Source organism: Anabas testudineus, chromosome 17, assembly GCF_900324465.2.
Source record: "Anabas testudineus chromosome 17, fAnaTes1.2, whole genome shotgun sequence".
Lineage (NCBI taxonomy): Eukaryota > Metazoa > Chordata > Actinopteri > Anabantiformes > Anabantidae > Anabas > Anabas testudineus.
In genome coordinates, this window is record NC_046626.1 from 14458608 (window position 1) to 14485514 (window position 26907).

Below are 26907 nucleotides of genomic sequence, written 5' to 3' on the forward strand. Positions count from 1 at the left end.
TCATCCTACAAGTAGAAAAAAATATAAATACCATGATTATTATTATTATTATTGTTATTATTATTATTGTTGTTACTAACACTGATGTAAAACGGTATAATAACATTGTAATAATAATAATAATAATAATAAAACTGTTAGAATGTATAATATAATATATGTTAAGTTAGAGCCACACTGCCTTTATTTTATTGACAAATAATCGTTATTATTATTATTATTATTATTATTATTATTATTATTATTATTATTATTATTATTATTATTATTATTATTAGTCCTGGCAGCTGGCATGTAGGCCTATCAGCGTACAATTTCAAAAAGGCGTTCTCCATCTAAATAGATGATAAAGATAATTAGATTACAGGCCTGCCTCTCTTTACCGAGCCTGACACGGACCACGCAGGCCCACAGTGTTTGACCGTGTCTGGATAAATGTGGAGACAGGGCGGCGTCCTGCCACTTCTCCTCACAGGCTCCGTGTTTCAGAGCAGCACACTTTGACATCACTGCGAAAACACCTCATTCATCAACTCGCGGCTCCGCAGCCGGAGAGGGAGAGAAAAAAAAAACACCAACTAAAAAAAACAACAAGATTTTAGGTTCTCGCACCTCCCTGACAACTTCTCACTGAGACGATGGGATGGGAGACAGTAGCGCACGGTTTGGTTACTCCCTCTGGTTGAAAAAAAAAAAAACCCACACACACACTGACACACACACACACACACACACACACACACATCTCCAAAACTGCTGTCAGATAAGTTTGGTTCTGTTTTACGACTCACACCACAGCACAGTGCGTCTGCGTGCGTAATAGAGGGTTTTAACGCATGTGGGAATTTAAAACTGTCCATCAGATGAACTTTACGCACAGCGTCCACGCTGCACAACATTTCTAAAAGTTGCCATTCAGAGCAGCAGGGATCGTTTTATAACAGTCACAAGGCTCCTGTCGCCTGGTGGAGTTTCAGCAGCAGCAGCAGCCATGATAACAGGCCCGTGTTGTGCACTGCAGCTAAATTATACTCTGTGGTTTGCACCATATTCAGTAACCACCTCAGAATATGGTACGGAAATGTTAATATGAGTGTAGTAATGGCAGCATCGTGGAAGCAGCAGTTAGAGCAGAGTCGTATGGAAAGAGTAAAGATAAGAGGAACAAAAGCAGCAACAATAAAAGATGAGTAGTAGTCAAATGGCGTTTGTACGGCTGACACTAATTCGTTACTACAGTTGTAATAAAGCTGTGGCAGTGGAAGTGATAGCTCCAAATATTACAGTTTTAGAATATGATAATACACGACAGTAATAGTCCACATGAATTTTTACTACATTAATACTTTGTAATTACTACTACTGAGCTTGGTACTAGCAGCAGTAGGAGTAGTTTTAATGATAGAGGTAATATTTAGCAGTAGAGGTGATACTGGGTCAGTACTAGAAGTAGTAATATTACTACTAAGGTCTCAGTCTTTCTGTAAGTGCAGTAATAGGTGGAGCTCTCCCTGCAGCTCAGTCGGTTGCACGGTTAGTTGCAGCAGTGGTTGTAGTAGTATTGGTCGTCAAAGGTGGAGTCCTGAGGTTTCCAGTCTCCAGGGCGCAGTAACCTGCCACCCAGACAAAGTGTAAACACACACAAATACCTGCTGAACGGTCGGGAGTCTGATGAACCGAGAACTATTTGTTAACCTCTGTGAACACACGCACGAGAAGACCTGTAAATGAGTGAATGATTCAATTGACACCTGGCCACTTTTGATCATCTCACTTTGTATATTCCGGCTGAATGAATCACCGCGGCTCAAAGGAGAAGAGACGTGCTGAGAGTTTGTGCTTCCACACAGATGAAGCCATTTAATCCTGAACGAGAGCGTCTGACTTAAATAAACTAATGAGGAGGGGGGGGGGGGTTATTTATCATGGCTCTGAGACTAGAATAAACACAGAGGAAGAGACACTGGAGAAATGAAGAACCTTCACAACAAACATATATTTAGATATATTCATTTTTATTTAACGACTCTACATCATGATTTCAATCCATTTGTGGAGCTGTTTAATAAAAACAATCTTACATTTTCACACATCACATTTAATTTAATATTAACAGCTATTAGATACACACATTTAACAATGAATGAAAATAAGATTTTAGATTTAGATCTTTTCCTAATACAACTGTTAAATAGTCCAACAGGAGCAAAGGACTCATTTTATAATGATAAAATACTATACTTAAAAAAAATATATATTTATTATTATTAAACCTGAATCAGAAGAACATGATCGATTGATTATTATTAATGCTGCATTAATCACAACAATTTGCTCATTTGACTTTTATGTAGTTTCACTATTGTTACATGTTGAGTTGAAATGTGCGGATAAATTAAAAGTACGTTTCCCCCTCAATAAAGGATCAATACAAGGAATAAAAAAAAATTATTTACATTTCAAACCCGTGCTAAATGTACCTAATGTGCCTGTTCAATCCCACCACTGTAGAGATTTTATAGAAATGTCAGCAACATTTGTTTTTAGCCCAAACTTTAAAGCAAAACAGCAAAATACAAAATAATAAAATAAGACTAGAACATTATCAACAGTGTATGGGGCACAGCTACACATTAAACACTGTGTTTAAACTCACAAGAATGCGGCTATTGATCAGGAAACACACTTGATAGAATCAGTGAGCAACAGCTGAGAAAGGGTGGAGCCAGCTCTCTGTGTCCAAAAGGATGACTCTCGAAAACCTGATTACATTTGCAAATTATTATTAAGCTTCAGACGTGATCGAGTCTCTCTCTCTCTCTCTCTCTCTCTTTCTTTCTTTCTCTTTCTCCGTGATTGATTGGAGGAGTTCATAAGGCTGGCACCCCCATCGCGTTTTCCAGTCGCTCACACTCACACATGATTGGTCCGCTTCCTGCAGCCGCGGCCACCACAAGCGCCTCCTCTCATAAACCTCGTCAGAGCGCACGGACGTTTCCCATTACTTCCCAAAGAGAAGCTGCGACTCACTGTTAGGAACTTTGCGTGCGACCTATGGCACACAACTAGCAGGTACGTGGTGAAAAGGCGACTTTGAGTCTCCTCTGTCTCCCTCTCTCTCTCTGTCTTTCCCTTCTTCTCCATGGCGCACAGCTGGTTTAAACATCTGGCCGTGCGGTGGCGAGCGCAGCGAGACCGGGCTCATCCTTTCGGAGGGTTGTTTTATCAGCCTGCCTCTCGTCCCTTATCTGTTCAGAGTCTTATCAAACGGTTATCACTTTTGCTGTGAAGACATATTGCGTTTTGTTTCCTATCTGTTATATGTGTGTGTATGCGTGTGCGTGTAGGTGCGTGTGTTTGTGGGAGGACGGGGATTGGACACGCATGGTTCCGTGCCTCATAAGAGCTCTTGATGGGAGTATGGCAGTCACAGTAGATTGGATGAGTTGTATTAGTTGGAGATGATCCACACGTCGGTGAGCGTGTCGTGGAGTTAATATTGTTACTGTAGAGAGGTGGGCTGCTCCTTTAAACATGAAAACAACCAGCACCTGAGAGGTGAAGCCGGGACATTGACGAGTTTATCTCCAGATGTTTGTGGGACACATTTTAAACTTCACAGAACTTGGTTAAACTGTACTTCACCTGATTTCCAAACTGTTCCTGCTCTCTTTCCACAGGGCGGGCTACTCCCTGACCATTTTTTTTAAATTAACCCCTACGGTGTATGGAAAGTGCTCCTGGATGGACCTGGGCGAAAACAGCTGGTCCATGGTCAAGCGAGAAGTATCCAGCAGCCCAGGGTCACCGGCTGAACACACCTACCTGCCCGGTGACAGCAGGAGGGAGGGTTCCACCTCGGATGAGCTGAGGACACCTCCGAGCGAGCTTGACGCACTGGGGCACCGCCGCTCCGACGGCAGATCACTCCACTCCTACGTGCACTTCGGACACCATAACAACAGCCAGTCCACCACCGAGGACATTCCTCTCTTTACGGATTTAGACCAGGGCAGCAAACTCGTCCTCTCCAGCGGAGCTCACAAAGCGAGTTTGCTGGTGGACCCGGCCGACATGTACCAAACACTGGCCATCGCCGCAGCCCAAAGCCAGACTGGATATGATTCGTCCTCTGGTGGTTATATGCACTCCAACCCCAACTCTCCTGTGTATGTCCCCAGCTCTCGGGTGAGCCCCATGATACCCAGTCTCTCGTATCTACAAGCTGGCTCTGCGCAACCCAGCCACGCAGTTTCCAGCCACTCGGTCTGGTCGCAGTCCACCCCAGAGAGCCCTTCATACAGCACAGGAAGCCCACACACCTCCAGCCGGTTCCACTACCCTCCAAGCCCGCCTATGAATAACGGGACGCCCAGGGACACCGGCTACAGTAACACGCTGAATGTGGGCAGCAGAGACCAGTACGGCCTCTCTCGGTCCCTCAGCGGGACCTACGCGAGTCCATACTCTCCGTACGTCGCACCACAGCTCCCCCAGCTTCCCTCGCCTTGGACCGGGGGACCTTTCGATAACACGATGCTGCACACCTTGCAGAGCAGAGGTGCGCCCTTGATTCGAGGACCAAATGGAGGTGAGAGCAAATAAAGAACAGAGGGGGGCAAAATGGTGGGAGGCTGATTAAAGAAAAACGAATTTAATCAGATATGTGACAACTTTACTGCTTTTATTTATTTATTTAGACATTGAAACCCCAAAAAAAACTCATGTAAGTGTGAGGCTATAGATCTAAATATAAAAATGACTTTAACTAGATCATGCTAAATAAAATATCACTAAAATATCCCTCGTGCGTAACAGACAGTCCTGGATTCGGCCTAAAATGGTCGTGTGTTTATCATTCCTCCAAAGAAAATTCAGGCCTATTTGTGTGCGCAGGCCTGCAACTGACCAAAATATGTAGCAACATGAGAATAACGCACAATCCCACGGGATTCAAGCAGTATTATGAAAAAAGTCAGGTTTAAAACACCTTATTTTATATCATTATGTTGTTTTTCTTACTCATTTGAAATCTGTATTCTTGAATTCATAAAGCCAGTGGACCTGATTTAATTTGATTCCCCTGACAGGTGTGATCACGCGTACAGAGAATAAGAAGGGTGCTTTATTCTGATTTAAGCATTTCTCTGTAGTTGCAGATATCCTGGACGACATGGGGGAGAGCAGGGAGTGCGTCAACTGCGGCTCCATCTCCACTCCGCTCTGGAGGCGCGACGGCACGGGTCACTTTCTCTGCAACGCCTGCGGCCTTTACAGCAAAATGAACGGTCTGAGCCGACCACTCATTAAAACACCGAAGCGGACGGTAAGCAGGGGCCCACTGAAGCGCTCTAGTTCCTGCCTAACTGTTGCAAACAATGGCTGGAGGTCCTCGACGACGATATTCGTGTTAAACAGTGCGATTGGAACAAAAAGAGACCTTTCCGTGAACTATTATTATTATTATTATTAATTTATTATTAGTAAATTCATACATATCAATCATACAATATAAAATGGTTAAATATATATTTGTAATAGAGCCTACATCCAAACACATGTTATTAATGGGTTGATGCTCTTTAGGCAGATTGATGATCTTTTAGCACATTAACCAATAACCTTATATTAAATTATCAGTTAACGATGATAGAAATTAAAATGACTCAGAACTGAAAGATTGGGCCTCTATTTGTGGGTGCACATACTAATTTATTTTAACGCCGTTTAATCAAACACGTTTCACAATCCAGGTTATTTATTAATGTTAGTCATCTGTCACTCGCCTTATTTGGTGCTTCTGTTGGGTAATTTACTCCAAACGGGCGAAAATGGAGGCAAATCGTTTCCTGGTGCCATTGTGCGCAGCGTTAAGCACGTTTTTCTTACCAGGAAAACAAATGTCACGTATAGGCTTACTCGAAATGAAACATCCTGTGGAGACAGCGTACGCACAAAGCCAGTGAAATGGAGATCATAACATGACGGATATTATTGTTAGGAAATAGGGTTTGAATGGCCAGATTGTAAATCAGTTAGTGGATTGTGGCTTTCACTTAAAAAGAAACATTTTTTAATTGTTTCATCTCATAATAATTAATTTTCTATGTTTCTGTCTCCAGTCAACGTCCAGGAGAATCGGCCTGTCCTGCGCCAATTGTCAAACCAGCACGACCACTTTGTGGCGCAGAAACGCGGAGGGAGAGCCGGTGTGTAACGCGTGTGGGCTCTACACAAAACTACACGGAGTGAGTAAAAGTCTTCATCTTATATGGCTTTCAAACGTGTATTATATTATAATAATATAATGATATTAATAAAATATTAATAATAACCTGTTTCTGCAGGTACCTCGACCGCTCGCCATGAAGAAAGAGGGAATCCAGACCAGAAAAAGAAAACCCAAAACTCTGAATAAAACGAAGGGATCCTCTGGTGAGTTACTGATGTTGATGCTCAGCCTGTAAAATAGAAAATATGCCTTTTTACGACATGATCTCAACGAGATAATTTATATTTTTGTAGGAAATAACAACTCTGTTTCTATGACTCCCACGTCCACCTCTTCATCCAATTCTGAAGATTGCTCAAAAACCAGCTCTCCCTCCGGACAGGTGTCAGGGGTAAGAACATTTTCTTTGTTAATTAAAACAGCTTGAGCGCTAGTTGAATTAATAACATCAAATAAATCTGTTAATAAAATCTAAAATGCAGTTAATTGGGATTAATGTTAAAAAAAAAAGTACCCTCACAGTCATTTAGTTCATGAGGCATTAACAAAGCTGGATATTCTGTAATGATTAAATGAAGGCGTTGGGTTTTTTTTTATTTTTTATTTAATTTATTTTTTGCTACTGCAGGTGTTTTGGTTAAAAAAAAAAAGCTAATTTGCTGAATGATTATTTACTTTGTGGTGATGACAGATGCTAACACCATCAGATCACAGAAAGATGAGCTTCGTCTCTCTCAGCATGTGGAATGCAAGTGGCATCTGAGGCCAAAAGCCAAATATGAATCACACTGCAATGAGGGGACAACTGTTTATTTTCTGCATGAAATGTGGGCTTTTTGATCACAGCTCTGGGTTAATAATATTTCTGGTGACCTTGCAGGTCAGTTCATCTGTGCTGTCCAGCTCGGGGGAGGGACCAGGTTCTGGCACAACGGTGAAGTACCCAGGACAGGACGGCCTGTACACCAGCGTGGGCTTGACCCAGCCTTCAGATGTTGCTTCAGTGAGGGGTGAACCCTGGTGCCCTATGGCTTTAGCTTGAACATCTAAATCTTTTTGGGAGGACAGCATTCCCTGGCCCCTTCTGTCTGGATGCTCTGTAGTGTGGAAGTATTCAGGGGCGATATTTGTTTCCTTCCTTGCAGCTGATGCAAGAAGAGTCGGCGAGAGGGAAGGAAAGGTGAGACCACCTCCAGTCGAGTTTGGAATATCTTTGTCCAATCTGGATTTGTTTCCAGATTAGTGTGGGGATCTTGTTGGCCTTAAAAAAAAAAAAGGGGAACTCCAGGCAACATGATCAAGCAGGTGGTCTTCTGCGGATGCTTTCTGGACCTGCTGTGCACTCGATATCTCCTCTCCCACCTGTGGCACAGAACCAGATCTGGGTTCTTAAAAGAAAGCCGTCAAGTACATTATGGATTTCCTCTCTGTTGATTGGATAACAGTGCTTCACAAAGTGCTGTACTTTTTTAAAAGGACATTTAGATTTTCTTTCTCTTCCCACAACTGGAATCATACCACAAGTGCCAAGACAACTTTTATGAATCAGAAGAAGACAAAAAAATATATATTTATAAATCTTCCATTGTTGAAAACATGGCTATGATTGTTAATAAAGATATCAATAGAGAGTAGAAGTTAAACCACTCTGATGTCTTCTTTCCATTTTCTTTTCTTTATAAGTGCTTGTTAGTAATACAGTAGTGTGGAATCTGTGCATGTTTTTCACTGAAATCTCTTACTGTATTTGACGGAAGGTAGTTTGGTTTCAACAGGGTATAAATAACAGTGTCATATTGTGTTTTTGTTTAATTATTTACTGCAAAGAATCAACTCCCACACACTAGGTTTTGTGAAATGAAATGCTGTCAGGTGTTGGGTCGATCTTAGGTACTTTTCTGAGAGCAGAGCTACAAATGTGAGGCGGTTGGAAGGCTTGTTTGAACAAAACACACCCAGAGTAGCCGTGGGCCCACTGACCTTTGTGTTACAAGACAGAAACTGCGAAAGAGGACTGCTGGCATCACTACCTGACTCACTGTATAACTGTATAACTTTCACAATGCGAATATGTGCTGTTGCGTAAATTATAGCTAAATTAGATCAACGCGGGGAGTGAGGTCACCTCTGAACAAATGTGTGCTGATGATAATCCCACTCCGGATTAACAGGAGCCAGCAGGTGTTAAAGTGGACAATGTGAACAGGAAATAAAAGAAGCAAACAATTTATAGATTACAACGCAACATTTTCTTTTAATACACCCTCCTCATGTTAGAAATTTGAGTTCACAGCAGCAACAGGTGCCATTCAAAATCAACATGTGAGAGGTATGTTTGATTCTTTAGCCTCCGTGTCTCCGTGTCCTGCAACCGTGGTGCGAGCGGAGTCTCCAAAAGCTATTTTCAGGCCACAGAACAATGATGGGGAGCTTCACACCTGAAGACTGATGAGTTACATGTCAAACTAGGAGTAAAGGATGTTTCTTTTATTTTTCCTTATTTTCACAGCTTTTCTCATCTATAAAGGACATTTCATTCATTCTGCTGGACTTATTTATTTTTATTTGAATATCATGTTATATAGTTTAGCAACATTATTTTGTTGTGTTTTTTTTTTCTTTTTTTCTGGAACATATAAGAAAATATTTTTATTTAAATTCAGTCCAATAAATTGTTCTGGTGATGCAAATGACTTTACAGTTACCGTGTGTTTTAACCAAAACGCATCAGTGTTTTGAAGTTGTGGAAAGAACCGTGTTCTTGCGTAACATCACTTTTTCTGAGTCATACTTATGAGGCAATCCCAGTTTAGCTTTAACACACTATTTCTCCTAAACTGAGCAAATAGCTGCAAATTTTCAGTTTTTTTTTTCATGCATGTGGAAAAAAAAAATCAACATCAACTAATGCAAAGGAAGGATTTCCTCAGAAACACAGCACATTTTTAAAAGACAATTAATCAAACATTTTTTTTAGTATTTTTCGAGTGGTTTCCTTCCACACACGCTGTTTATGTTTCATTAAAGAAAGCCTTTATTCTTTCTGACAGCTTTTTTACTTACGAGTTTTTCTTTTCTTCTGGGCCCAAAGCACAGTCCTCTTTCCTGTGTCCTCTTGAACCAGCAGCTCAAAGTACCTGTCACAATGTTTACTGTACTTAAGGGAATATGGCCTGTGAGTAATTCCACATGAAAAGATTTTAGAGATGTTAAGATTTATGTCTGGGCTTAGTGTTATCTGTCTGCACTTTGACATATTGATTTAGCTGAGTTTATTGAGTGTGGAGGAATGTGCTGCACTGCACAACAGCCACATCCACAGTTTGGAAATGAGTATTGATATTTTTTACCTCTGCTAAAAAATTAACTTTCTGACTCTTCACTGAAATTAAACAATTACTTCTATATGTTTCTAATCAAAAATTGTTTTTTAGTGTTATCCATGTTCAAGTTTGGTTGTAAATTGCAAATGGAAACATGTGTCCATTTACTGCTAGGTGTTATATAAATTCCAATTTAAACAAACAAAGAGACCACCGGGGATTAAGTCTTTGAGCTTCCAATCAGAGATATTACAAAACCCCCTTTAAATATGTAAATGCAAACTAGTGCTGAACTCAAAACATGAGCAAATATTTATAGGTTTCTGAATTTATGAGGTGGTCCTACCTTGGCACTGTCTGACTGGTATCCATGGTGCTGCGAGGGAGGAAATATAAACACAACGGTGCAGAAATCCTCCCTGCGCTTGCATCTGGATAGATGTTCGCGGAGCTGAGGGTCACATCAACAACCACGTTCAAAGAAAGTGATGCAAATGGCAAGTTTATACAATAGGTGCTATCGTTCAGAGTGATAGAGGAGGGTGCGAAAGATGTTACAGAGATGCAAGACTGGAAAAGAATAGTAACTCCGTCCAAATCTGCGATCAAAAGCTGGAAAGAGGAGAAAAAAAGAGGATGAGGCAGATGTAGACAAAGAGGGAGAAGACAGAGATCTTGGTGACTGCACAGGGTTAAAAATCCTCCCAAAGTAAACAGTACAGTCGCAGCAGACTACAAGCCCTACGGCTGTTTGGCCATGAGGTAGCAGCACAACATGGCCCAGTAGCTCCCTCGGGAGATGCCCGTTGATCTTTCCATTTTGCCTTTCAAAGGAGAGCACTGTTGGCCCTGCCTCCGGAAGAGATGGGATCTCTGACTCAGCCCTTTTGGGTTTCCTCGACACACACAGAGGCACATTCTGGGAGAAAGAAAAAAATAGTTAAAAGCATGATAGCTGTCCTGCTTGTGGAGTCTTTTCAGATTTGGAGAACAATCGCTAATGGAAAGTGTGTACTGTGTGTGTAAACTGTTTATTGTTCTGGATTATCTCTCCTGTTATTTCTTCACATTGTTAGATTAATAGAAAGCCATGCGGTGCATGTAGAGCTGCAGACCGGTACAAAGAGATGCTTTCTGTTTTTGCCTTCTGATCTCCAGCACTGTAAAGCATCCTCCACTCCTGTCGTAAACTCTCACAGTCTTACTCAAGGGCATTGCTGTCAAACACTGAACAACAGTAACAAGTATGGCTCAGCATAGTGCAGTGATGACATCATATACTGTGGCTATGTATAGTCACAGGTAGGAGTAGGAGTGGGTTCAGGGAAGGCAGGGTGTTGGAGCAAATGACACTTCTGGAGGAGAATAGAAAAAAATCACAGGGTGGGACACAAGTGTTTGGCGTGAGTCAGTGTATATGAGTGTACTGTGGATGTGTGTGTATCTGTGTGTGAGGGTGTTGTTGCCAGGAAGTTAGAAGTCAAGAATTAGATGTAATGGGGAGGAGATGTGATTGATTACTGAAAGTAGAGGAAAAGGCTGTTTTTGAGATGAAGAAGGAAAACTTCGAGACAAGCTACAATGTTTTCACCTGTCAGCGAATCCAGAGCTACACAAGTTAGATAGGAACAACAAGGCCAGGTTTGTTAGCATGTAACCAGTTTGATCATAAACTGTTAACAAGAAATAACAGTTTGATGAAAAAAGGTCAGAGCTCATCCTTAGAGGACACACAACCGCCTTCACCTTGTGGTAGATGAGAGTGAATTCAATAGTTGTCAAGACAATCCATAAAAACACATTAATGTCAATGTCAGGGCATCATCAAAGTTAAATGGACTGGAATGGTGATTCAGCCAGTTTCTGTGAATAAAATCAGTTCTGATGATCTACAACGTGTGACACATGAGACACTTCTCTGTTTCTCACCCCCCCCCCCATCTCATCTTGTGTATGAGTCAAGGCACAATATGTTAATTGTGGTAGTAATTGAAGTTATGCAATGTAGCTCTCCACAAGGTAGCATCCAGGTAGGGCTCATCTGACCCAAATTAAAACTACAGAAAACTTACAGCATATATAAAAAAACAGAAGACTAAAATTCTCTACTTGACTGTGACTGGGTGTGCAAACGCTGTAATAAAAGCTCTACTCTTTTGTGCAAACATTCAAGATAAATAAAACAGTGTTGGGATTAAATGCCAGTAAAAATGCTGGTCACATTTTGTGTTTGCTCAGTCTGTTGTTCTTCCTAAAGGTACAAGCTGCTGGGAACTTTCTGCTATCAACAGCGTGCCGAACATGCTTCGAGGTGCACACAAACACAAGGTCAACGTGAAGGAGAAGTGTGGAGCATTTGTTTTTGAGAGAAAGCATTTCTGTATGATAAGTTCTTTGCCAACAACAAATGTCCACTTCAGGAGGGTTGCTAGAGGAAAAGTTAGGATTCATCCTTTGGGAGTGAGAAATGTTATGTGCAAATGTTGTGGACCAACCAACACTGCCATTGCTAGTAACACACCATAATCATGGGCTTGGCCACAAGGTGTTTGCTATAGTCTCGTTACCGGTCACCTCTTCGGGAAACTCCCTCTTAGTGGTGGAAATGTTCCTTTTCATGCTGTGCTCTATTTGCAGGAACAAAGAATAATGTGGTATGTATGTGACAAGCCCAGAACAATTTGACTACCAAATCAACCCCTGTTTCTAGACAATGTAATGTCAGTTTGGTCAGGGAAGAGTGCCGTTACTCTCAAATGGAAATGTTATTGTGTTACCGAGCTTTCTGCCTGAAGGAGTCTGAGCTTTGAAACTCAGCCACTAAATCATGTAACTCGTGTCAGTATTTTCTGCCACAATGCTTCCAAGGAGTACGCTGAGATTCTTGTGAGTTCAGTGCAAGGTTAAGCCCAACAGTCAGCCCTGTGTCCAAGGCGTTTTGAATTAAGTTCAGTGCTCTCATGTATGAGAACTCAAGCTTGCTGCCAAATGCAATACTTCCCGAATTATTTCTGTCAGAACCATGGCCTTTAAAAACAAAACACAGTGAAATCACTGCAGGCCTGTTTTAATCAATTAAACATATGTCAACAAATAATATGCTAATCATTGTCTCGACAAGGAGACCGAATTCTCTCCTGGTGATGTATGATCAGAAGTCAACTATGATCGTCAAACGACTAACAGATAAAACATAGTTCAGTTTTAGTTTTTTTGTTCAGAGACATATTGTATTGGTGGCATAAATCTTTCCTGATTGTTTCAGTTCGTCATTACTTCGCCAGTACTTCCACGATGTATTGTTTTTGTTTTAATGTCTATGTTTGACTTGGATGAATAGCAGAGAGGAAACCACGTCTTCCTGACTGGTATCAGTTGTTTAACTCAAAGTCTCCAACTTTCTAGTCATAGCTTTAGTCATTTGGGTCAGCTGAGGGCTGTGAATTTTGATGGGATTTTACCATCTCTCCTACCCACAATGCACTGCAGCCCAGACTTCAGGACCCGCACTCTCTCAGAACGAGGTATGCTTGTGTAAACAACATTTGGCTCACTGTAGTCTTGAAGTGTAATAAATTTTCATCTAGAGCTCAAGATAGCAGCAGAGCCACAAAGTGAGGACGGGGGGATAAATTGCAGGATGCAGCAGTCTGACAGAGGAGTCCAGTGAGACTCCGCTCTTGTCTGCTGATTGGGCAGCTCTCCACTGAGACTTTTATGAACACTCCTGATAACCAAATGAGCATCTAAAGTAAATAACAGGCTGACGAATGGCAGGCTACCAAACAGAAGATACAGACACTCATTAAAATCTAACTAGCCATTGTGGTCAAATCTACACATTTACACTTTTACTTTTAACAACTTAAAATACGACTACTACCAAAACGACTACTACAGAAATATGTTACATGTTATATGTTCATTTAGAGACAATACAGGGTATTGAGTATTAATTCAATTCAATTCAATTTTATTTGTATAGTGCCAAATCACAACAGAAGTAATCTCAAGGCACCTCACAGCATGAGGTTTAAGGCCTTACAAAATATACCTGTATACAGAATTATTTTTAAAACCCAACAAAGCCCCACTTGAGCAGCATTAGAGGAAGAACCCTCCAGCAGAACCATGCAGACTCAGGGTGGGCAGCCATCTGCCTCGACCGGTTGGGCTGAGTGGAAAGACGAGAGAGTAAAGAACAGAGGGAACAAAAAACAACAACAAGCAGCAAAAACACTGAGCAGGTCAGTAGGAGCAGTAGTATAATCAATGGAGAGAAGCTAATGAAGGGGAAATATGATCTCTCTATGATCTCTAATTCCAGTCAGAACTCCGGCTGCAGCATTTTGGATTAACTGTAGGCTTTTCATTGAGACATCCTATCAATAGGGAATTACAGTAGTCCAGTCTGGAAGTAACAAATGCATGAACTAGTTTTTCAGCATCACTTTGAGACAGGATGCTCCTAATGTAAGCAATACTCAGGTGGAAGAAGGCCGGTATGTCTGTTATGGCGTCTAGGATAAGAATGTGATTAGACATCATATCTCTGAGATGTTTAGGACCAAACAAAGTAACCTCTGTCTTGTCTGAAATTGGAAGACATCCAGGCCTTTATGTTTTTTAAACAAGCTTGATGTCTTCCTAATTGATTCGTTTCTTCTGGTTTCATAGATAAATATGGCTGCGTATCATCTGCATAGCAATAGATATGTGCGACTGTTTCTTAATTTCTTAATACTACTGCCTAAGGGGGACATATATAGAGTGAATTAACGAGTACAATTTTTACAAAGTGCGGTTTAATGTTCATTCAGTTCAATTAAATACTTTTGACACTGTGGTGGATAACCTCTTGCCCAGGCGTTACAGGCTCCAGCACTCCCATGACCCCAGTTGGTTTAGTTTGCTGTTCAAGCAAACACAACTGAGAACTTGAATCTCTAGTAGAAATGCTGCTAATAATGCCATACTTTATTGATCCTATTGTTGTTTTGGACAGCTGCAGTAGATGGCAGCCTTACTGTCAAGGTCCAAAGACCTTGACATGTGGAAAGAAGCCACTGACCTTGGGGTTCACAGATGACTCTCAGACAATGAGCTAATGTATGTTGCCCCAAGTCACTAGGTCCTCTGTACATTTTTTAGTTATTTAAATTCAAGTATTAGTTTGTGCAAAATGTAATTCTCAGTCAACTTCCTTTTTTAAGGCAGTCAGATCTTTTTGAGTAAAGCAAAGTATTTTATAATTTGCAGAGTACTTGCAGTCTATTCCCCTAGTGAATAGTCTAATAAGGCAGATGAGTTTAAAATCCCATCACTTACAAGTTCTGTGTGCTTGAATATTCACATTCATATATGTTCATTTATCCCATATTCGCTTTTACATATGATCATTTTGCACTTGATTACACTTGAATCACAATGATGAGTTAAAAGCATGAGGGATTGTAGCTTGTTTATTATCTGTATGACTGAATGCCTGTTTTTAGCAAAAGAGCTCATGGCCAGAGATTTAAAAAAAACAAAACACCCTCGTTATAATATGCTGGAGCTTCCCTTTCAAGAACGTCAGCAGTAACAAAACCTGTTTTAAGTCTGATGTGAACCCAGTGACTGAGCACAACAACAGAGCTGCTTCCTTGTGCTCCCCTGACCAGGCAGACCCTTTGGCTGAGGCGACCAATTAATTATAGACGTGACTTTAAAACTTCCTGTTTTTCCGTCCTTAATTAAGCCAATCTGCCCTGCTGTTCTGAAGAGAGGAAATACCTCAGAATAGTTCCCAGTTTCAGCACATTCAATTATTTTCTGCCCAGCACAGATTGCATCGGCCATGTTAATGTACAGATCAACAATGTTTGATCACAGGGAAATTGTGTCTGTCATTTCTTCCTGCTTCACCCCCGAATAATGTGGGAATTTTGAGGAGAGTTGGTGCCTGAGTCTGGCACAGCCTGCGCATGGGTTCGAAACTACGTGCCCTCAGTCAGGCCCATCCAGCATCGATCTCTGCCTGTGATGTTTATTATTGCACTCATGTAGTCACTTATTCGTAGGAGAGTGAAAAAAAAATCCCTGATTTATGCCTCCACTGTTACCCTTTCCTGTCCTCATTTATGAAAACAAAATTCCAGTGAATTCCTGCAGTATTAACACTAAGCAGTTATGAGGTCAAGCTTTCACTTACACTGCACAAACATTGGCCCGCCGCAGAGCCAGCACTGATGTTGTGCTGTTTGGGGCAACTTCACGACGTGGCTTTTGTTATTGTCGTGTAAACCGAGTGAAAGACTGCACACAAATCTACAAAGTAACCTTGACAGCAGACACACTTCGTAGCTCTCTCCGGCTTTTTTCAGTTAACCTAAATCTATCTAGCCAGTGCACAGCGGCACCAAGTCAACTTGACTGTTATCGTAAATGCACCACATTTGTTGAATACCTGCCAGCGTTTTTCAGTGGTGCCCTTTTCAACTTTGACCTAAAACTCACCTCCAGGCCTCACCCTCTGTGTTTTTCTCTGGGAAACAGGAAAAAGGATGAGAAAGTGAAGGCATGTGTGAAGCAAAACCAGGGTTGGAATTCATCTGAGTGACTGTTTCTTTAGAAAAACCTGGAGTTTGGCCTGCTTAAAGAATAAAGTACGGTAGGAAGTGAATTTGTTTCATTAGTCATAACAGGTGAATACCATCTATTGTTCTCTGCCATGATATCTTCGTGTCAGATCAGTAAAGTTGTGGGTGGGTCTACTGCCAGTGTCTGTAATGAAACACTGTAAAGATCCACGATATGTGCAGGAAGATTGACAGAGCTGCAGACCATAGAATATAAATAAATCAGATGGCTCTCAAATGTGCCCAGTTGTAACACAACCATGTTGACCAGTTAACGTCCCATTACTCTTACATTAAAGTGCACATCTTTGACAGTAGAGAGTTCACGCCAAATGATCTATGATCTATATATTCTACTGTCACCATGTGTCACTGTTCATAGCGCAACATGACCCGACTTTTGTAATGGAGAGGTCAAGGAAATGCTCTAAATTCAGCACACCTTTATTTTTCTAATATTTTGTGATTCCATGAAGCTGCAATGTGAAACAGCTTTCTGCTAATTCACAGGCTTACTGCCAAAAACTGCAGAATCCTGTTTTTAGGAAGCAGGCTAAGCAGATCTTTACTATGTTTGTTATCATTTCAGTGAGCAGGGAGATGGCAATTATAATGTAATACAAAAGATATTGCAGCTAGGAATTGCCAGTTTCCCATTCTTCCTCAAGTGAGGAATGGCTGGATTCTTGTTTTAATTTGTTAATTTTAACACAAAGGAAAAATGTTTGCCAACTTTTTATTTATTTGTCAAGATTAATAGGGTCCTGGTCTTGAACTGAAAGGAAAAAATGATTGAAGTAAAGTCATTCTACACTATCACTGATTCTGAAAACCTTTTTTTTAAATTTCTTGAAATGACAAAACTCTCAAACTTGAGACTGTGTCATATTGTTTTTGAATTTACTCAGCATGGTTCTTCCAAATTCAGTAATGCATGAGAACTGGTGGGCAGCAAAAAGATGCCTGATTTGGTGGACTGGCGGCATGACATCATCAAAGAGGAAGCCCAAGCAGGCCTACTAGATGTCCTTCCAGAGGCCCCTCAATAAACAGGCTGGTTATCACATCACTAACATTTATTTAACCCCTCTGCAGAAGGTGTTCTGTTCTGTAGAGGGTGTGCAGAGGAGGGAACTGTTCCCGAATCGCTTTGGCTGACCCGTTACCAACCTTAACTGATATCCTACACACTTGCAAACACACATACTGTACAAGCCCATGCAACAAAGCGCTTGCAGACTCATATATTAAAGCATAGTATAGAAACACTGATGCTGTCTTCTCTCTGGCATTAAGTGTTTTTGACTGTTCTCAAGACATCCCCCTACTCCCTTGAACTCCACTACTCTCTGTCTCCCACTTCATCCAGTCCTCCCAATTTTGGCTGTCTATCTGGGACAGAGGACTGAAAACTTCAACAGAGAGAAAGTTTGCAGGGTCAAAAAAAAGAAAAAAAAATTAAAGGAGGAGAAGATGAAGGGAAAGCTCCTATCCTTGGATACCTCATGTCCACCCCAACCCCCCAACTCCATTCCTTTTTGCAGCTAGACAGTACTTGTAACTCTCTCCCACACATCTCCACATCTCAGCGCCAGGCCCTGTGTTTTCTTAATTCATTACTTAAAGGAAAGAAATGTAGCCCATACCAAAATAAATACAGCTCTCTTGGATCAGACCATGTGTCATAGTGCGATAGCTCCTCTGAAAAAGCTGTTGTTTTAACCGGAGGAGGATGGAGCTCTTTGGCTCTGCAGAACGTCTGTCACTCTGCTCTCTGTCTCCGTCACACAGCACAGACCAGCAGCATGCACCCTTATCGCATGAGTTAGACCTAAATACATTATTTTAAAGTGGACTGGTTGCAGTTGCAAACCTCAGCAGTGAAACAAGATTCTTTGTGTGTGTCACAGTGGAGTTAATGTCCTGAGACTGTAAGCATTGTGTTTAATCTTTTAAATATGTTTTCATACTTTTTATCCTTTTTAGCATCACAGTTGTAGAGATGGAAATGTCAGCTTGGTTGTTGGTCAGTTGTCGCATCCATTTTGGTCTAAACTATAAAATACCTACACTACAGCCTCAGCAGTGCTTTGTTTTTACTGTGCACTTGCAAACGCTAGCATAGTAAATTAATATCACAAGCATGGTAAACATTATATCTGCTAAATATCGGCATGCAAATTACTTTGCATTTAACTTGGAGCATTGCTGTGCCTGAGCACTGCATGACAGCATTAAAAATATGTTGTACACACTTAATCTAGTTTGAATACTAATACTAATATGTATAAACGTCATGCTTGGTATTAATATTTGGAATATTCATACATTTTATTTTATAAATTGCTTAATGAATATGTCACAAACTTGCATTCCACAATGATCTTGGTCTAAAGTAGATTTAAATTAAAAATCTATGTTTTCAGTTTACACAAAATGCACAAAAAATGCATGATGATCAGAACTTGGGCTATTATTTTCTCTTATTTACAGTTTCTTGCTATTTGTTTTAGCGAAATCCAAGCACTTGTCATAAGGAATCTGTAGCCGTCTTCATGGAGCGTTCACTTCGGGTGAGGTCTGTTAAATGGCCAATTGAATGCTCTGTCAAGCAGAACCTTCCTGTGACCCTAACACACACACACACACATGCACTCACACACAAACATTTACTGCATTGGCACTGACTAGCACAATCCTCTGCTAGAACATCAATAGGTTGTTTATAATTAGCCCTGGCACCTCTTGACTACTTAGAGAGAGTGATTGGTTTTGAAAATGGCCCCTGGGGTCCTGTTGACTGATTGGCCTGAGGGGGTTAGGGGGAATAAGGGGTGGATAATAGAAGGTTTGCAGTTGCAGTTAAGGGTCTGTTGCTGGCTCACAAGCAGTAAGGCTGCATTCCTCTCAAGCTGCTCTGGACCCTCGTCTGACAGCCACTCCAATAATATCCCAGTCTGACAGAGCAGCGGGGGTGGCGTGCACAAGCCCTGTTCTGAATCTCTCAATTAGTGCACGCACTAGCAACACAGATCAATACACAAACAGTGTGAGTTCATTTAATAGCTGGAGTGTTTATGCAGAGAAATGCAAGGTGTAAATACAGGTTGTGTGGTCTTGGGACAAAGTTTGTAGGTGGTAAGTATTTTTTTGTGCCGACTCTCCCAATGTTTATTGAACGTAACATCATTTCTCAACTTTACCCCACACTGATGCCGGCACATGCTAAATAGAACTTTTGCCCCAATGAGAAATAAATGAAAAACACAGAGAGACATGGAAAGCAAAGTGAAGAGGACAAATGCAAAATGCTTTTCATTTTCATACTGCAAATACTACAATATAAGCATGTCAGGAGCATTTTTCTCCAAGACTGTAACTCCAGCTTGACAGCTTCACCTGTATCTTCCTGTCTTCATTAACAGATGGAGTTGGTTCAGTTGTTTCAAGAATTAGAGACTAATTCAGGTTTTTCAAACTTAGGTCCTGTTATTCCACTTTTGGGCTTCATTTCTATTCATTAAGACAGCAGTATGTGATTATAATGACATATAATGAATTGCTTAGATCTCTATGTGTCTCCTAATTGTGACTGAACTGAGGTGAACTATAAAAAACATAGGCAGTCATAAGGTCAGATAAGTTGTAAGTAGCTGATATGTTAGCTTTATCATCTTATCTACTTAAAATCTTAAAATGGGGAAGTAAAAGCTGAACCAGCATGCTGCTCTGTAATGGATGTTTACTACGAACAATTTACTGAGATTAGTGTAAAATTAGACTAAAAATATAAAGAAACATAATAAAGAATAATAAAGAAAGAAAAACACGTAAATGACAATAAGCAAAGAATTCACTCTCTGGAACATTAAGAAACCTGCATGGAAGCTATGGGAACAAAACCCTATTTTATGAAGCATGTCTTGTTGTGTTTGTCCATGCATTCTTCTTTGTTCAACATCACAGGCAATTTGTATTGATATTGGATATGCTTTAAATATTTTACATATAACGTGTATGTAGTGAAGACTTTCTTTTCTCTTTTCTCTCGCAAGTTAGACAAATAAATTACAAGAACAGCGTCTCAAAATCACTGCCTATCTCAGAGCCACACATTTCTCAGCCAGTCCTGTGATGAATACGTCTTGTCCACTTTATCGTCTAATGTCATTTTTCATCAGGCACATTGGGACTATTTGGTTTTAAAGGGCAACAGTTTAATTTCAGCAGAGGTAGAAAGGAGCCATTAGTTAAAGAAAAAAAAACCTCAGCCAACCAGCTTTCATTTAGTTTTCTCCATCCCTGCACAGAGTGGTCTCTCCACCAGCCTGTGACTGACCCCTCACCTCCGACTGACCTGTCACCTGCAGACACCCTCTGTGGCTGTCTTTGATGCCGTGTTTACTCTTATGTACAGTAGGGGTTAATCACACACCTTGAGAGAGCAAGGTAGGTTTCCATACAATGGCTCGGCTTGGCCTGTGTTGTCTGAGGGCTAAGAGAGGGATTAGAGATTCAAAGGCCGCCAGTGTGTGAAGGTAAACACCAGAGAACAATATTTTACCTACGCTATGTTTAGTCAGCGGATGTTGATGTCAGACTTTCTTTCTACTTGATATTTAGTCTTGACTGAGAGGTTGGCGGCCGCCAGGACTGTTTGTTCTCTTCTTGTTTTCACTTGACCTGGAATTTCCTATAGCTAGATGTAAAATAGTGGAAAGATAGAGGATGTTTTGGCTCTGCCTAGCACAAGAGAAGAAGACACATAGCTTCTGATGCATTACCAATTGTATTTTTGATGATGGTTGGTATCAATGCAGCAACAATACAACAATAATTACTACATGAGCTTGGTGACGTTGGCTCGTATGACAGTCTCAAAGGTGTTAATGGAAGGATCATTGAGACATTCAGTGTTCTTGCAACGTCTTTGTGGTTATTCTGTCACGTTGTCTGCATAGTCAATAGATCAAATTTAGTGACCCATTATTCAGAAAACCAGAAAATTGCAGTGCCTTTACTTATTCTTGAAAGTATAATCATGAATTTACCCATTGTATCATACGTGCTGTGTATGTATATTATTCCTTTAGACACATATAAGAAGAATATTCTTGCCAAAATCTTATGTGGCTTAACTCACACTCTCAGTGACAGTAATTTCATCCCAGATTAAGGAAAGATGTACAGTATTTCTGTGAAACCTTGAATAATTCAGCTATTACCACTGCAAACATGCCACATCTGTCACACTAATGTTCCTCTCTCTGTGTCAGAAGGAAAAACAACTTTAATATCATTTCTAATCTGGGAAGTAACCCAACATATTTGTAATATTCCTTCAGTCTTTTAACGTTGTTGATAAAATTCGATCACGCTGAAAGACAAGTCCTTAAGAACACCGCGCATATTCCCGGGATCACTGAGCACCGTGCAAAGGAACAGCACATTAATTGTAACAAGACACTCCCTCAAGAACATGGTTATTCACATGCTAATTGAAAATGAAGTATATGAGTTATGGTGCAACATTTTCCCATAAAAAGCACCATTAATTATTATGACAGCAGAAAACAAACCAAATTAACCATAGATGTCTCAAAGCAAGATGTCTGCAACATACAGTGAACTGACAACAAATGCACAACCTCAACAAACGGCTGTTGGGGAAATGGTCATAGTTTATCACTGGTGTTCTTCTATTTTACATACAGACATGAACATAGGCATATTACAGTGTAGGGTATTAAATAAATCTGACAAAACCGGTTGGAAACCACATAAGTAAAACCAAAGTAGATATCTTGTCAGTGAGAAGGACCTACATATTATCTAACTATTGAAACATCATCCAAAATATGATGCAGGCTCCTCAGATCAGACTGTAGAATTTATAAATATATTTGTTAGAGTCATATTTGGAGATAATTAAGCCTTATTAAACTTCCCAGAGACAGAAGCAAAGTATGATGAAGATATGTGTTTTAGTACAAAATCACCAGAGCACTTGAGAATTTGAGTGTGAATCATTATCATGCTATGACAATCCTTACTCTGAATCACAGTTTTTCACATGAGTTGCAATGCTACAGGAAAATCATGGAAAGACAATGGGGAGTACTTAACATTACATCTGTCATCACTCTTTTAGACCACAGCACCTGAAGAGCAATGTCACAAATGCACTTCTTAAGCTCCACCACATGGTTGGCTCAAAAGGACTAATCTGCTTCCATGACCTCTTTCTTGTTGACGTACAGTGGTTATACCATTTAAAGGAATGACTCACCAAAAGCTCAATGTTTTAAAAAACAAAACACTACAATAATATTAATTTTGTGGAGACAGACAAAACTTCGCTGTACAAACTGGACTTTTTGGATTGTACAGTGAGGCCATTTGTCTTTAGGAAACACAAAGCACACACTGTATGACATATTTGCTGTAATTGTATTCCTCCCAACCGAACCAATCTAAGCAAATGTAAACATGGCTTCGTTATTCCAATTTTGAATGAAGTACTCCTTTAAACTCTAGTTTGTCAGTGGCCAGTTACCCAATGGTCATAGGTAATGCATATTTTAATAATAAAAACATGAAGTCATTCATTTGAACCTCTCTAGCATTCTCTTGATGTCACAATGAAATGCTGCACAAAAATTAAATAAAGCCCCACTGAGAAATGATACACCTAGAAGGGGCTGCTTCCTGTAGACCATCTGTTTTGTTGCAATACAGTTCTCACTAATTCCTGGAAATGATTCCTGTCTAATATGATGCCACGTGTGAGCAAGAGGTGTCTGCTTTCAATAGCTGTGATTCCTTTAGTTGTCTCTCATTGCTGCACAAGAAACATCTAGTTTCTGGATAATAAGGTGTAATAGTTCAATAGATTTTAAAGGAATAGTCAGACATTTTTGCAAATTAACATATTCACTTACCTAATGAGAGTATTTATACCACTCTCATCTCTTAATTCTCACTCATCCTTTTCCTGCCCTTTTAATATTAAACTGGAGAAAGAGGTTAGCTTAGTTGGCTGCTGGATGGTTCGTGACAGTTGACAGTCGACAGATGCAGTCTGTACTAACTCCAACTGGCACGGAAAGGAATAAGTGTATTTGCAAAACTTCTTGATTCAGTCACTCACCTTAAAGCTGCAATACACAGCTCAATCTAGCACTAACATGGGACTCAACCCACTCTGCTCTCCACCCCTCGCTCTCCCGTACCATCTGCTGCGCTCTACCACGCTCTGCTCAGCACATCAGCTAGGTGTCGTTATGAAATGACAATAAATTAGATTGTTCCTCTCGGGCTATGAATGTAGCATCCTAATCAAGCAGGTTTTTTTTTTATTCTCTGACTGGCTGGAAGGATGAAACTCATTTAAAAACGTTTAGCAGGGAAATATCTCTGCACTGCTGCCGGTGCTCCTCAGTGACTCTGGGTCACTTTTGCATTCAAACTCACTCTGTCAAATACATTTTGGAGCGTATTTCTAGCTAAAAATGTCAACTAAGGTTAGATACTGTACTGCACTTATCCTTAAACTAGGAGCAACTTGTTTTTCATGATAAGTTGGGGGCAAAGATAGATTATGTTCAAGGTTCGCAACATAATTGATTTTCTCTGGGAACCAGGAAGAGGAGTATGTACCGAAAGGCGTGAAACCCCTCATTTCAAAGGGAATTGCTGATGAAATTTCTAAGAAGAGGTGTCAGTAGGAGTCAGAGCTTCCCTGTGAACAGGCCTCGTTGCTCTTTGCACAATGTCTTCATCCCTTCCTCCCATCGGAATCTGATGACAAACTAGGTTTAACCTCCCAGCTATGAGGTGCTGGGTTCAGCTTCTTATTGCTCCGTGTGGAGGAGTTTGTGTGGTGAGAGATGAATTTTAGTGGTGATTCAGGCTTTATGGATCCATGTTCTTTCTAAAATGCTGTGATCTGAGTCACAAGCACAGTTGGTCACTCTGTCAGGGCACATGAGCAACTGCAAAAGGAGTCATTTCTTCATTTCTAGTGTAATGTTATGTAAAAATAAATTTTTGGTCACCTGGGGGCAGCAGATCAAACTGTTTACTTTCAAAACACTGACATGTTGAGAACGTGTTAGCAAACATATAGTCACAAAAATCCTTCCACCCATTTAGCCAAGTAAGTCATTTTCTCCCTCTCATATGACACATGAGAGCATCTCCTGTTCCAGCAGGTGAACCAGACCTTTATTGTTGTAGTTACAATAATAAACACAATGCCATGGTTTAGTTAGGTTTAGTCACAAAAACAACTTTTGTCAATCACAGTTTGGCCCAGATGACTTTTGTCACTGTGATTACAGTATTAAAGAAAAAGATAATGCTGATTGAAAAAGAAACAGCAGTGACTCATTTTGAAACAGAATCCACCCACAATGTCGTCCTTTTGGATGTTATGTCACTTTTCTTTCATCTTTGTCTAGTCACCTAACTATATAAGATATGTACAGGTCATAATAAACCTTTTCCACAGATGACCTATACCAGTTAGTTTTTAAGAGGAAGATGGTCTCCTTTCACCTTACATGTAATAATGATGCACTGTTCCCAAGAATATAATTATAATATGCTTGTATGAATCAGATAAAGCTTCAGATTCAAAGACTGAATCATATCAGCTTGTATTAATTAATTAATTGGCTTTGACATGTAGTGCATCCCATCACAGTGAACATAAGAAAAGTTTTTCTTATCAATGCAATGAATATGTTGCAAAAGTACTTAAAATACATTTTGTGGTGTAAAGTATTTGGTGATTTGCTTTCAACAGACTAAAACATGTAAAACCACTATAATGACCCTTTAAAGTGAACTGTACATGATTTGTGTTCACAGAGATCTGTCCACTCGCTTGCTGGCAAGATCTAAATGACAGCAGCCAGTGCTTAGGGGTTTAAATATAGTCACAGGAGGAGATAAAAATTAGTCAAAGCTCAATTATCTGTACTTCAAAGCAGCCAAATTGCCAATACATCCCCATGGCATTTCAAGTTCTTTCATCTCTGCCCACGGTGCTTGAGGCCCAAGTGCTTAGATGGAGTCAGGATGTCACTGGTGCTGCTTGGCATTCTGAGATGTGGGAGGACTGGCAAGGCCCTGTATAGAAACCATCATCTTTGCTTTAGATTCAGTTTAGTCAGATCTTGTTTCTGTACCTTAACAACCAGTTATGTCTTTTGTCCAAAGTACCTTTCCTGTCTCTGAATTATTGACATGAAACTTGAGCAAAAACTGTTGTGTGCCTGGTCAAGAAAAACCCTGACTATTCAAAAAACCTCACCCTTCTCATTCAGGGACCACTTGGTGCCATCAGAAATGCTTATAGATGGCAGATCATTCACATTTCCAGCCTAGACGTTTCCGCCGAAACTATTTCACAGACAAAAGAAACCAAAAAAGTGCTGACTTGGCATGAAGGATGGTGTTTTCACAAGAGGTTTGGCGTCTCTGTCACAAAGCCTGCAACACACCACTATCCATTATCTTTCCACGGGACAGGGGAAGTTATCTTGGGGGACCTATTGTGTGCTTGATGGAGTTTTGACTGCATGTGTAAGTGTGTTTGTGGGAGCTCTACTGTGCATGCAGGAGGTGTCGATGTGTCCAGGGCAGGAGTCTTGAATCCCAGAGGAAGGTCCTGGCTCCATGGGGCCTGTCCTCCCCTCTGGCCCCTACTGAGCTGCTGGGGAAGCCAGGCGTGGAGACAGCAGTATTGGTGGTGGTGGTGGTGGTGGTGGGGGCATGGAAGCAAATGAGCAGAGGAGGTGCAGGGCCAGCTCTTGCCCTCTCACTGACAGGATCTGGTCAATGTCCTGCTGCAGAGGGTCGCGGCCCAGCTTACGCACACAAACTTATCTTCAGTGCATCTGCCAGGCCGCCTGCGCAGTCACTCTGTCTCCATTGCAGAACTCGAGCGTTTTCCTGCTAGGGGTGAGAGGAGGATGGTGGGAGGATAGAGGGAGGAAAGGAAAAGGGTGGGGAAGATTCAGGGGAGAGAGAGGAGCATGAGGCGGGGAGGGCTAGGAGGGGGCTCAATGTGAAACTGGCCCTACAGAGGCCTGCCAAGTCGCTGAGCTATATGGAAAACACGAGCCGCCTCCAGGGTAACAGGACCACTTCTGAATTTCTACAAACAAAAATAGCTCTGATGTCTGGCTACGACCTCTCTGTTCTCTGGCCCTTGTCGCTCTCTGGGTGTCTGTCACAATCAAATTCCCACATGGAGACCAAGCTCATGTTCAAACCTAAACAAATTCACAAGACCTTCATTTACTGTTGACCGGAGGAAAAGAAAAAGAACACAGAAATTTAATAATTGTGTGGAGCCGTATTTATCATTCCTTCTCTCCTCTTGGATGTAGATGACCTCATGGTGACCAATTGTGTGGACCTCAGTCGAGGTCCCTTTGGTGAGCCATTTCATCATTTAAACAGCGTTAGTTCCAATTCTCATGACCTAATGCGTTGTAGAATGCCTGAAATCTGCTGCTTGTGTTTTCTCTTCTCTCCCTCAACTCTTTCTCATCAACAGCAGCAGGGATCCATAACAGGAAGAAGTGGCTGACAATTGTGAGCTGTTGAGACACATTGGTGAGTATACGATTAAGACAGAATTGAAACGTGCATATTTAGAAACACCTTCTTAAAATATGAATAAGACAAAATAGTTAACAGTGGAAGATGCAGAAGCATG

The 26907-nt window shown here is 40.8% G+C and overlaps 1 protein-coding gene and 1 long non-coding RNA gene across 5 annotated transcripts; one reads left to right on the forward strand and one right to left on the reverse strand.

The window, feature by feature from the left end:
- The first annotated feature begins 2974 nt into the window (after window positions 1-2974).
- Window positions 2975-7495, forward strand: gata6 (GATA binding protein 6). Of its 4 annotated transcripts, none has more exons than XM_026373991.1 (7): window positions 2975-3072; window positions 3681-4591; window positions 5154-5326; window positions 6123-6248; window positions 6348-6435; window positions 6526-6623; window positions 7113-7495. In XM_026373991.1, the coding sequence occupies exons 2-7, from the start codon at window positions 3745-3747 to the stop codon at window positions 7272-7274; spliced, it is 1494 nt and encodes a 497-aa protein (XP_026229776.1). In that variant the 5' UTR covers window positions 2975-3072; window positions 3681-3744; the 3' UTR covers window positions 7275-7495. The 4 variants fall into 4 exon arrangements, with proteins under 4 accessions (XP_026229776.1, XP_026229775.1, XP_026229774.1 ...); XM_026373990.1 differs by having other exon boundaries at window positions 3000-3072; window positions 6583-6623; XM_026373989.1 differs by having other exon boundaries at window positions 3000-3072; window positions 5160-5326.
- LOC113171593 lies at window positions 7301-10333 on the reverse strand. The gene is made up of 2 exons (XR_003299713.1): window positions 9902-10333; window positions 7301-9369 (listed from the first exon to the last, which is right to left on the reverse strand). It is a non-coding gene; the product is annotated as an uncharacterized LOC113171593 (long non-coding RNA).
- Between the last annotated feature and the right edge of the window lie 16574 nt (window positions 10334-26907).

Bases quoted from the DNA above. Each gene is read 5' to 3' on its own strand.
- gata6 (XM_026373991.1), top strand. From the start codon at position 3,745: ATGGACCTGGGCGAAAACAGCTGGTCCATGGTCAAGCGAGAAGTATCC. The intron at 4,592-5,153 runs GTGAGAGCAAAT...ATTTCTCTGTAG, and splicing joins GATTCGAGGACCAAATGGAG to TTGCAGATATCCTGGACGAC. The intron at 6,249-6,347 runs GTGAGTAAAAGT...CTGTTTCTGCAG, and splicing joins TCTACACAAAACTACACGGA to GTACCTCGACCGCTCGCCAT.